At 41.5% G+C, this 13420-nt stretch overlaps 1 protein-coding gene across 1 annotated transcript in view; it reads right to left on the reverse strand.

The window, feature by feature from the left end:
* The window catches only part of LOC146393167 (neural-cadherin-like), a 325691-nt gene that overhangs the window by 102521 nt on the left and 209750 nt on the right, over positions 1–13420 (reverse strand). Inside the window, exon 27 of the mRNA XM_084927227.1 lies at positions 3426–3640. Coding sequence (XP_084783353.1) covers positions 3426–3640 — 215 coding nt within the window. The remainder of the gene's footprint in view (positions 1–3425; positions 3641–13420) is intronic.

Here is a 13420-nt window from a genome sequence, read left to right on the forward strand (position 1 = left end):
GGAGGGTGAGACGCCGTCTGGTCCGGGGGCTTTCCTGGGCTTCTGTTTCTGAAATAGTCGGCTCACATCCTCAGTGTGTATTCCGCGTTTCAGGGAGGAGGAAAGGGGGGTGAGAGGTGTGATGGAGGTCGTTGAGTCTGGATTGGGGAGGGTGAAGGGGGGGAGAGATGGGAGGTGTGTTGGGGGTCAATGTCTGAAGCAATGTCTCTGGGGAGGGGAGGGTGAGGCGTGGGAGTCCGTCTCAAACCTGCAGTAGAAAGTGTTTAACTCGTTGGCCAGGTCTTTGTTTGCTTCAACAGTGGGTGGGGGGCGTCTGTAGCTGGTGATTTACTGCAGGCCCCTCCACACTGACGCTGGGTCGTTGGCTGAGAGCTGTTCTTCCAGCTTCTGGGAGTAGATCCTTTTAGCTGCTTTGATCTCCTTGGTCAGTGTGTTCCTGGCTTGCTTGTACAGGGCCCTGTCACCACTTCTGTAGGCGTCCTCCTTGGCCTTACGAAGATGTTGGAGTTTAGGAGTGAACCATGGTTTATTGTTGTTGTATGTGCAAAAGGTCTTTGTTGGCACACACACGTCTTCACAAAAACTGATGTATGATGTCACAGTGTCCGTGAGCTCATCTAGGTTCTCAGATGCAGCTTCAAAAACAGTCCAATCAGTGCAGTCAAAACAGTCCTGCAGTTCCTGCTTTGCTGCGTTAGTCCACTTCTTCACAGTTTTGACTACAGGCTTGGCACGTTTGAGTTTTTGCCTATAAACTGGAATAAGATGAACCAGGCAGTGATCAGAATGTCCCAAAGCTGCCCGGGGGACAGAGCGATAGGCATCTTTTAGAGTGGTGTAACAGTGATCCAGTATGATGTTGTCCCTGGTGGGGCAGTCTATATGCTGTCTGTATTTAGGGAGTTCGTGGTTTAGGTTTGCTCTGTTAAAATCCCCAAGGATAATTGTAAAGGAATCCGGGAATTTCCTTTCCAGGGTGGTAATCTGGTCAGCCAGCTCGCACAGTGCGTTGTTCGGGTTTGCCTGAGGAGGGATGTAAACTCCGACCAGCATGAAGGAAGAAAACTCCCGCGGTGAATAAAACGGTTTACAATTGATGAAAAAACGTTCCAAGTGTGGGCTGCACACTGTGTAACACTGTGACATCAGTACACCAACCTTCATTAATGTAGAAGCAGACTCCACCACCCTTTGTTTTCCCTGAGAGCTCCGTTTCGCGGTCCGCCCGGTGGAGTTGGAAGCCCGGCAGATTTAAGACAGCGTCTGGGACTCGCTCACTGAGCCAGGTTTCAGTGAAGCAGAGGGCAGCAGAGCGTGCAAAGTCCTTGTTAGCAGTAATTCGTCGATTTTGTTTGGAAGAGAGCGGATAAGAACTATAGTGAGACGACTGCCTGATGTTTAGCAGTTGATCTCTGGAGAAAGTGATGTGGTCTGAGTGACCAAAAGCGCAGAAAATAAACAGAAACAAGAAAAATGCGAGAGAGCGCAGTACCGAGGCTGCCATCCGCGGAGCCATCTTGATCACGAGTGCATATACAAATACTGTAAATAACCCCCCGTAAAGAACGCTCTTTACCATAACGCAGTTTGGTACATACTGTGATGCAGGAATATTAAGCTTCAGCACAGTCTAATCTTGCCCATGGATTTGTTACATGCAGTAGGTCAACCTTGACCCAAGTTAATTAGAGCTCTAAATATGTACAGCCTGACTCTAATTACACACTGTGCACCGACTCCACTAACAACTCAACTAACCTAATCCTAAGTCTTTAGGACCCACAAACTGGCTGGCTTTCAAACGCACACAGATCCTCTGACACCAACAAAAGCTAAAGAAATAATTCAGGATTTACACTGCAAACCTGCTCATCAAATACACACTCGACACACACACAAATACACAGACACACAACTCATCCGGCTCTCCAGGCGGACTTCACCTCCCACACATATTACTTTGGCAGTGATGGAACAGCAGCATCTCTCCCAAGAGAGAGGAGCAATACGAGGCGAAAGGAGTAGCAAGAGAGACAAGGAGGTGTTAGTCTCTCAGATTAAAACACTAAATATACCAACATGTACAAGATATTTGTTCTTTGTTTCCATCTGTCTATAATCCCTGCCTACTGCCCTCTATTCAACAAGATTTATTGTCTTCAAAGTTTAAGAATATTGCCACTGCAACAAAACAAAGGGACACAGATGAGCTACAGATGAAACCTTGATAAAGCTCAATTTACACTTATTTTCAAAAGTTTCTTACCAATATTCACGCTATACATCACTGCAGTGAACAGCAGGATTGTGTATGCATGACTGTCACTGTCTAATCCTGAGTGCACTGCAAGTTAATACACAGGGAATTAAACCAGAAATTGGAGACGCTTGTTTACTTGCACTGAGCATTCCTGCTATACCTAATGATGAGTGCATATACAACTTGCCTTGATGAACAGTAAAATTCAACCACACAAGTTGAAATATTCAACTCAACACAGCATCTAGACGAGAACATGCTGATGCTTGTCTCTAGTTTTTTCCCGCACCACACTGTTTACCCAAGAGGTATTTTGTTCTTAGGATAGTATATCAATGATTTACATAAGGAAAAATAAAAAAATAAATGCACTTAGGTGTTTCTATTTCTATTTCTTTTTAATTAGTTCACATTTCTCACGTACCGCTGGCAACCACAGACGTACCACCTGGGGAAAAAGCACCTCCATTTGGGTTTCACAGTCATAGTCTGGATTCTGTTTTGTTTGTTTAGAGTAAAGCTACACAAAAATGATACCTCCTCTTCTTAATCCTCCCACACTAAATCCCTCCATTATTTACCTCATCTAAAAATGTCTATTACCTTAACTTTTAAGCCCCCCTTAAGCAAAACACTTTTTATTACTGCAAAGCTGAAAGTGCCATCATTATTTCAAGAATTGCTGAAATGCAACCTTGGGAGTCTGAAATAATGCTAAAAGGTGAGAAGTATATATGATTTATGCACTTTTAATACCACAGTTCATAAGATGGGGAGAATGCGGAAGAATCAAACAGTCGCTCTTTGTTCTGAAGCTCAATCTGCAGGATTTATCTGCTGCTCCAGAAATGATAAAGTAATGATAAAAGGCAAAAGTAATGTCTTCCTCATCTCAGAATGTGGCAGGACATATTATTAAACAGGCTTTTCTGTATTGTTTGTGATATTCATGTTAAATATGGTCAAATAATGAGGCCAGCACTTGTACGAATAATCCCTCCAGGTTTCAGCTGCTCTTAGTGAGTTCCCAGCAGTTTTTCTACTCTTAGCTATGTATGATGTCAGAGAATGAGATCCCTAATATAGTCATCTCAGGCATCAATATTTTTCCTTTACTGGACCCCAGTAATGAAAACACAGAACACGAAATAAACACATTTCCTACCTATAGCCATGAAGTCCTCGTGGTCCCAGGCTTGCAGCTGCGCTAAGGGGCCGCTGTACAACACCAGGCCATCAGCCACGTCCGTGATGAACTCCAGCGACACATGGCTCTCGAAACAGGGCATCATGGGAGGAAACCAGGCATAGCCGTTGCCATGGAAACTGTGCTTGTTCTGCTGGCATTCAGGCCCCTCGAACTGAGCTGGGCACTGGCACCTTGGGACAAAGAGGAAATCAAGAGGCGAAATGACACGAGTTAGTGAATGCAATAAAGAGATGGCTCCGATTTTTTTCACCGCTTTGTGAAAATTCAGTTAAAACACTACCCCGATATTTCTCAACCCCTTTTTGAACCTTTTACCATATTTAGCTCTTTCAAGTATTTTTGCACCACGTCTTCTCTCCGTGTCTCCAAGTCTAGTTGTTTTCCCCTCTCAGACTAAGCTCCCCTTCGGCTATCTCGCTCTCTCATTTCGTATGTTTCACTGATGCAGATGTTCTCATTAGTGGCAAAACCACAGGGAGAATCACAACATCACTACGAAACTCCTCTCTCTGTGTTTCCACATATTCAAGTACTCATTTGTACCACTGCTTCCTGTCAAAATGTCACCTCTCACCTTCTCTCTCTGGGAGCACTTTAGCCTGTAAATTACAAATGCCAGGTTTCTTCTATCTACTTATATGCATCTTCTTTGTCTACGTGACCAATCTTATAAATACATAAAATGAGTACGAAATAATCAGGAATTTTTCCTCTGACATAAAAACATGTCCAACTCTGTTGAGTGGTGATTACTCTCTGTAATCACCAGTGAAATGTAAAAAAAAACATACACCCAAACAACAATGGGACTATATTATCGCAGCCATCTGTTTCCCTTGCCTTTTCAGAGTGTGCATTTTACCATCTAAACTCGACACATTCCTGAATCAATTTCTCTTATTTATCTGATTTTTTTTAAAAGCTTTCATCTTTTCATGTTTAGTAGCTGGAAATGAATCTCACGGGAAAGTCATGGATTTTTCAGCAAAATAAAAATTCCCTTTCAATCCACATGTTGCCAGCAATTAAGAAATATAAAAATTGTACACCCAGCTTGCCTTCCAAATTTGCACACACAGACGCGTGCACAGACACACAAACACAAACAGAACAACAATGCCTTTCTCCAGGGGAATTCTCTTCCTCCTAATAAGTGAGTTTTTCATTGGTTTATGTTATTCACACTTCAGCTGCCTCTCAAGATATTCTGAGTCTGAGCCTGGTGGATCCTACAAGCCCACACAGGATGTGTATTTCCACCATTATGTGTTTGCATTCACACATCTCCTTAGTGTTCCGCAGACAGCTCATTTCTCATCCAAATGTTCCTTCGTTCTCTTGCTCATTTTTCTGCCTCTGCTCTTCTCCAGAATTGAAAGAGGACACGTGAATGCATGTGCACGCAAACAAACAAATGCAGACTCAGAAATCAAGCAGCCCACATACAATAAATGACACCTGTACAAATACAGGAGGCATGTGTCACTTCACTGCCTTCAGATGCAGGAACACAAGCAGGCAAACAAACACTTTAGATGAATGCTAATGTAATATACAACAAGATGTTGCACTCTGCCACAAGACGGGTAGTGCTGACTTGCCTGACTTGAACATTGGCCAACCTTAAAGTACAAGAAATCTCCATCAATCACCAAGAGCCAGATGCACAAATGCTATTCATACACCTTTTCCTGCACACGTGTATGTTTGTGTGAAATGCGAATGCAAAAAGAAGGTGCACGCACATTTGAGCCTTTGTGGGTAAACAGTTTCAGTTGTATGCAGAGTTTTATTCATCCGGGTCCTGGTTTTCTTCACAGTTTGAGAAAAGGATGCTTGAATTCACTATAAGCGGCGCAGAATCAGAACTATCATAGTTATGAAACATAAAATGCCTTTTTAAGGTGATGTAATAGCTTTTTCAACTCGAAGGGCACTCTGACAGAACATGTCTTCACTGAAGCTAGTGCCCAATTTTGTAATGTTAAAGGAGACCGATTATGCTCTTTCCACTGTATTTATCACTATAATAGCTTTGAATGATTCATCTCGAGAAAGATTTTGAAAACAGAGTGTAAACCTACTAAAAAACACAATTTGCCATTCTTAATTGGAAATGCCAGCTGTTCAAACACATCTGTGTAAAGCTTGATTTCAAATCAGGTGACAAGCTCTGATCCACCTAAAGGTGACAGCACTAGCACACATCTACTCTTTACAAAAACACTTCAACTTTCACTTTAAAGCCACATGCTATAGAAAAGATGGGTATGACCATGGGTTCTATATGCATTTTGATCAAACCAAACCAAATTACAATATCAAAGCTGTGCTGTATTTTGAGCCAGAAGTCAGAAATTCTGAGTTCACAGTCGAAATCTTTCAGCTAAACTCCCCCACTTGGAAAGTCGGGGCAATCGCGTACCAGCAGCACGCATAAACTTACAACAGAAGTTGTAAGATGTACTACAAATGTAGCTTTTTTGTGACTTGTTAAATACACTGAACAAAAATCATGCTCTATCTGTGACTGTGCTGCAGCACTGTTTATAAGTGCAAATACATATGCATTTTATTATAGTCCAAGTATGAAGCCTGAATGTATCTCCCTTACAGTTATAGCTATCGAACATTAAATGCCACATTAAAGCAATGCAGTGGCTTTCTCCACTCTAAAAGTGCACATCTTCACCAAAGAACGCCCAATTTTGCCATTTTAATGGGGTCCGATTATGTGCTTTCTACCTACATATTTATCACTAGAGTAGCTTTGTATGATTTATCAAGAGAACATTCTGTACACTTACTGAAAAACACAGTTTGACATTCTTATTTGAAAATGCTACCTTCAAACACGTCTGTACGGGTTTGAGTCTGAACAAGAAAGCAAAACCTATTTCTCTGACTTTTACAACTGGAATGTGGTCAACTCTGGTTTGCCATCACTCACTGATAAATGATCCAACTTCCAGGGTAAAAGGAATTTGGAATTAGGTAATGAGGGGGTGAAGTTCTACGTTATCAGGAAATGCTAGCGTGGACAATTCGAAGTGCTACAATTATACAATGCAGGCGGTTCATAAAATCCTCCACAAGCCCAGTCCAGAAGTCACGTCTTGTGACTCAGTTTAGTGCAGCGGTCTCCAACCTTTTTTGCGCCACGGACCGGTTTATGCCCGACAATATTTTCACGGACCGGCCTTTAAGGTGTCGCGGATAAATACAACAAAATAAAACTAGTACCGGTACCGAAAAAAAGAAGATTTATTCATAACACACGTGAAAAGACCCAGGAAAACCGAGTTAACGATAAAAACGATAACAAAATAACGCTGAAAACCGATAAAAACCCTGAAAACCATACATTTCACACCTGAGCCTCAACTCTCGCGGCCCGGTACCAAATGACTCACGGACCGGTACCGGTCCGAGGCCCGGGGGTTGGGGACCGCTGGTTTAGTGGATACAAGGCCAATCAGAGAGCGACCAGCTCCTCCTCCCTGTAACAGGACACCTGTCAATCAAGGCAGCGTAAACTTCAGAAGCCAAACATTTGTTTATTTTTAGTGCCGAGCAGAAAACATTTTCATTTCTGCTGTAACGTTGGCCACTTTTACACGGCAGTCTAAGGAGACTTCTCTACTTATAGAGCCAGCTTCAAAATGCCATCAGAGGAAATGCAGTTTTTGGCACATTTGTTTGGTTTTTCAGCCCCTGAGGTTACTGCTTATAACAGCAGGTCACACGAACACCCTATGGTGTCATGTTCTGTGGAAGAACATTTTACTCCACGGACCAATAAGGATTCTGCAACACTTCACGGATAAGAAACACTTGTAAGAAAAGTAAATAAGAGAAGGAAGAAGCTACCTGTGATTTTATACCTTTTTATTTATTTGTTGCTTATTGGGTTTTTTTCCCTTAGGCTTTAAAAAGTCATTCATACTCAAAAGTTTTGTTGGTGTGTAAGACTGGAGGTACCAGGAAAACATTCATGCCTGCATTTTCATTTTGGTGATGTCACGCTAATTCTCTGAGCACAAGACAATCCGAGGCATAGTTTTAGACACAATTGCGAAGCTCTCCAATCCTCTTAGGCAGCTTTGTTTTGCTCATTCGTTGTCTGCTGGGAATTGCGTTTGTTAACGCTGGGCCGGGAGCCGTAATCCCACTCCTCCACTCAACCCCCTCACTTCCCAGATCTCATTATTAATCCCAGTGCCTCGATTATCTGCATGTTCTTCCTTCAATCTTGGACTGTAATCTTTTTGTGTGTGTGTGTGTGTGTGTATGCGTTGGGGTCATATCTCAAAGCCCCAAGAGCAGAAAACTATCCTACAGCCATTCTATCTTTTATTAACTCTTATCTTATCTGCATGTGTTATTTCTTCCCCCTTCACTTTTCTTCTTTTCTCTCCTTGCTACCCTGCACTTCCTTTCCCATTTTTGATCCTCTAGTCTCCTTTTCTTTACCACTGTTCCCTCTCTCATGTGTTCCCATTTCCCCCTAATTCTCTTCACCTTTATCCAACTCTGTCTCATTTCCCCAGCCTTTCCCAAATCTCCCTTTTCCTTTCTCTTCTCTTCTCTTCTCTTCTCCTTTCTATCTTCATTTCCTGACATCCACTGTCTTGCTGCTCCCACTTCTGAACCAGCAGAATCACACATCAGATGTTACAAAGCTCAGGTACTCTAACGTGATTGAAAATGCGACAATCATCTGCATCTCTGGGTTGGCAGCTTCAGCTGCTTTGCCTTGTTCTCTCCCTGTCATCTATTTGGCTGATACTTCACAAAGAAGCAATTCCTGCATTTCCGCTTTGCTTGCATTCAGTTTTCATAAAACAGATGCAGAACGTGTTACTTTAGAGCCAGCATTTAATCATGCACTCAGTTTTAAGCCTCGATCACCAAGTTATGGAACAGTTCTTGCTCACTCCCCTCAGCCTTATGACAGATCCACTAAATGTTAGCACAACATGTGCTAACATTGCTGTTACACCAAATAGAAAGTCTACATGTGCATCACAGTTACAAAAGGTCGTCTTTTCCGAGTCTAAAAGTCTCCAAAATACCAGGAAATGTGCTGTTTACACTTGATTAAAGTATGTTTATTCATAGAACATGAATTATGTATCCAGGTTCAGATGTAAAGCACGTTTACTCAACTGAAAGTTCTATAAGTCCATAATATGTCCAGAGTGGGAAAGCACAAGCCTAACGAAGCACAACTACAAAAAGGTATACACAGCTCATCAAGCAGTCAGTGTTGCTACGCTTCAACACAAATGTACACAGGAGGAAAATCGACGTGTGGAACATTACTGGAGGAACAAACAACATTAGATATTTTCTCATTTGGTGTATTGATGATGCTTGTGGAGAGTGCTTCCTGAATCCCATATGTATTCAGACAGTTCACAGCTTGTGGAATACAAAACTGTTCTTGAACCTTTCAGTGACCCCTCGTGACTGCTGGAATTGTCGTGTATAACTCTTAATTTTACTGCATGTCAGTATGTCAAAGGTTATCATCTGAAGACAATAAGAAATAATAAGAGATAGTTTGAGGAAATGTGTTTTTTCTGACAGTATATGTGTGAAGGGGAGACCAAAAAAAAATAAAAAAAATGCAAGAAGATGTGATATGAAACGTTAAATATGGTGGACTTTTTGTGACTGCAAATCAGGTGAGAATCAAAGATTTGTTGTTGTTGTTCACTTTCAAACATGACTGAAATCATGTTTATAGGCTCTCTAAAGAAGCTGTGAACTTCTTGGCATCTACAGCTGATGTAAATAACGTAATGCAAACCCAGATCTGTGGGCAATAATTTAAACCCTTTTATTGTGATTGCAATCTGAAAAGCTGAACCTTTTATGCTTTACCGTATTATTTGTCTTATACACCATGACAATGACCGACTCTCATATGGCTAAAGCTTCAAATAATCATTTTTGAAATGTGTGCTAAATCGCCTGTGGCATACTACATGTCAGTGATATTAAGGCACTTATGCAGGCTGTGGTGTCACTGAAGCCCAGGCCAGTCTCTGCACCTAAGATGGTTGGTTCATGCATGCCTAATATCTTGACAACATTCTCCACACCTCCTTTTACTTCATCTGAAGATTAAGTTTGCAGAAGCTGTGACCTGTGTGTCTCTTTTTTCTCATTTCCATATCTCTTAGTAAGACACTGAAACAATGCTAGGAATGAAAATGTTAGGTTACTTGCATAACCCCGGCTCTCAGACTAGCACGAGTGAGACTAATCAAACTGACTAAATCTTGCTGGGCAAAGTGAGAAGAGGTGCTTATCTTGAATAATGTCTTCATAGTAACATAGTAACTACCTAAGAGTGGGGGTTCTGCCTGTTGTGGTCATCGCACTCACCAGCCAATCAGGACTGATGATGAGCTAAATGGAATAAACAGGCATATCCCATAGCATGACATCTTACTCGTACTACTCTGAGAACCGGGATTACTCAAGGAACCTACAGTATACCCTCCCAGACAGGTTCTCTTGAGTTTCAGTGATTTTGAAAGATTACAGTGAATGCTTAATGTTTGAATCTATGCAATTCTGCAACATTGATCATTTGTTTGTATTTTAAAGGATTGGAAACTCATTGGAATATTACAAAAGTGATGCATGAAAGAAAATATATCCAACTGCTACTGAACCAGGAACTTTCTTGCTGTGTGATAACAGTACAAATAAAAAAAAAAAAAACAGTGTTCAGTGATGCTTTGGTTTGGACCTGGCCAAAGATTGGATACCTGCAGCCAGGCATTAACAAAGTAATATCGGAAAATGTTTTGATTCTTAATGAACCTGATTAAAACCTTAATTTGATTATTTCTGACCCACAAGACAAAACTATTTGTTTGAGCAGTAAAAATACAGGTTTCTTCATATGTGAATGGTTGCAGCATTATTTGTGGATTAGATTAACACGAAGACTGAGAGGAATAGCTAATAATTGTGTAAGCGTGTGTGCGTGTCTGTGTGCATGTGAGTAATCCAGGGATTACGCCTAACAGGGATCCAGCCAGGCATCCTGCTCGGGTCCAGCGGTGAGCCACATTACATGCTGGCTCGAGCCAGCCAGACTCAAATCCTGCCCTTTTCACTCGCTGCTTCTAATTAAATGAAGCTGAAGGGTAAAATTAACTTCCACAAATCACAGCAAGAAAGCTTAGAGGACACGTGAGTGATAAGGCTTTATGTTCGTCTGCTGTCACATATGTTCAGAGCACATAGATTTGTGTGTTTTCATATGGCTGTACCTGAATATTTGTGTTGTGTTTTTCTAAAGCAGAGAACATGTGTAACAGCAGCTGCTATGGTTTTGTTTTATGTGATGTCCAAAGGTCAAATACATGCACATATGTATGTCATCAGTGTGCAAGACAGATATTCTACCCAGAATGCAACATCTGTAATTTATTTTGCTGGTCATTATAATTTTATTCTAGAGCACTGTCAGATGTTAGAATTAAGCTCTCTATATAAGACTAAAACCAAAGTATTCATTTTGTAATATTCATGGGCGTGATTCCACTTTGCTTCATCAAAACATGATCTTTAGCATACGACAGGAAAGTCTGTGGCCAAGTGTGCAACAGTCAGAATGAGAGTTTTCACCTCTGAGGCTACTGGAAAACTGTGGCTGCTCCCACTAAGTTGGGTAAGAGCTGCTGACCGAAGCGAAAAAGTTTTAGAGTCTCTGGGATCTTGTCGACTAGCGACAGGAAGAGTGTAGCAGTAATGCATGTGAGCTAATGTGAGCAGAGAGGTGAGGCAGACGGAAAAGGTTTGATTTTCCAGTCATTGCGATGAGTAGCCTGGAGAAGAGCTACTGCTCATTCCCATCAAACAGAGTCAGCTGAGGTGGTCTGGCCATCTGATCAGGTTGTGCATTTCTCCTGGAGAGTTTCCGAATGCACCCAACTTGGAGGAGATCCTGGTGTACACCTACTACTTGTTGCCATGATTATTAATCTCACCCCACCTGGAATCCACTCTGGATCATACACGAGGACCTGCTGGTCAAATAGACATCGAAAATATCCTGATTATTTCGCTACTACTATAATTCAACTTCGAGTAAGCCAGAGAAGATGGATGGATGTGACTTTTGAAGAATAGCAACAATGAATTAAAAGTGTATAGTATTTTTGCTGGAAATTCCTGCTCCTAATTATCACTCCAGCATAGTGAATAAAAAACACACTGAAGCGCAACATTCATTATCCTTTCTGATGTGCTGCACCTTTGCTTGTGGAATATGGTAACACAACAAGCATGTGCCAGGAGGAGTCTGCTGCTGACATCATTTTAACCCTTGATAAACAATTAGATGTGACTTATTTTGTTAACATCTAACCATTACAGAGGTCAACAGCGCAAACTGACTGCTAATTTCATCATAAAACTCAAAGTCTGCACGGAGGCACAGTTGAGACAGCGATAAAATCTTAGGCACACACTGGTGTTGTATTTAATTGGTTGCACATAGCCCTTCACTTCCACCATTAAAGAGTCGAGTCTGAGGCTACGCATGGCATCAGGCTGAATTACGCAAAGTTTAAACAGGGTCATCATGTTTCTTCTACCGCAGACGCGCCAAAGAGCTTATTTCGTCATCGGTGTTTGTAGTTGAAAGGATTTGCTGAAATGTTCTCGCCCTGCTTTTGGCCTTGTTTACAGAGTGATTTATGCTAATGAAGACCCTCTCCTTCAGTTCACTTGTTTGCTGGGGATTCGAAACAAGAACTGGCAGCATGTGACAGCTAACATGCAAGATCTTTCATCTAGCAGGAGGTTGTGAAAGGTTTGTTTCTATTTATAATGGCAAGCAATGCAGGAGCACACAGGAGCTGGTGCTCCGCAAAAATACTCTGAAAATCTTTTTTTCTTGTGGCTTGGGGAAAAGCCGCATAGCTAAACCTCTAAACATGTAGGGAAGTAGTATAAACGAAATATTATTAACCAAAATGTTGCAAAACATGGCGGTTTATGCTAAATTTGAGAAAGTGATTCTATATTTGAAAAACTCAAGCTCAAGTATATTCAGTGTGGGTTAGTTGTTTTTTATTGTCGCATACTCGGGCTTTAGATTAAATGGTCATATTATAAAACCTTCTGATAAGAGAAAGGCAGTTTAATGAACTCTAAATTCTTAAGATGTCCACGCAGGGTTTCATTTGAGGTATATTTTAATATTCCTCATGGGGAAATTTGTCCTCTGATTCTGACCCATCTTAACAGTTATGGAACAGAAGGTGTGGAAGATTTATCTCACCCAGACAGATGGAATTTCAAGCAATCTCCCATCACCTTATCCCTTGTACATCTGCTTGACATTGTGGTGTCATCCCATGACAGTGGCTTCCCTGTCAACACGTCAAAACAGAAAACCATTGCTCCATTTTCACATCATTTCCTGTCTTACCCCAATTGCTACTCGTGCTCAAGTCTGGATGATTTCCATTTTGCTGTTGCTGTGAGTGCCCGTATCAAAATTAGATGCTGTGTAGCTGGGCGCTGACATTTGTATGAAAGGATGAATGCAGCAGTCATTCAAGTGTTGAACTGTTTCCGCAAGCAAGAAAGACACATACAGACTAGAGCGTCATGTTGGAGCCTTTTGGTGCTAATAAGGTTATTTTGTGTAGTCAAAATTGTCAAACTGTCTCCTGCTGTCCCAAGTCCTTTTCACTCAAATTCTTTAAACCCAAGAATATAGCAGGATATTTAGAAAGTGTGTGGGAAGCGTATGAATATTTAGAGAAAATGAGCAGTTCAATACAGTGTGATTGCTTAAAGCAGGCTGGTAGCTGCTAGCTGAAAGCACGGATAAAGAGAGCAAAACTTTTAGAAAAACTGTAGTGTTGTACCTGATCACATGGCAGAGCCATCAAGGAAGGTTTTGACAGGCT

This window comes from Perissodus microlepis, chromosome 1 (assembly GCF_051167445.1).
Source record: "Perissodus microlepis isolate ML-2025 ecotype Zambia chromosome 1, ASM5116744v1, whole genome shotgun sequence".
NCBI classification, from domain to species: Eukaryota; Metazoa; Chordata; class Actinopteri; order Cichliformes; family Cichlidae; genus Perissodus; species Perissodus microlepis.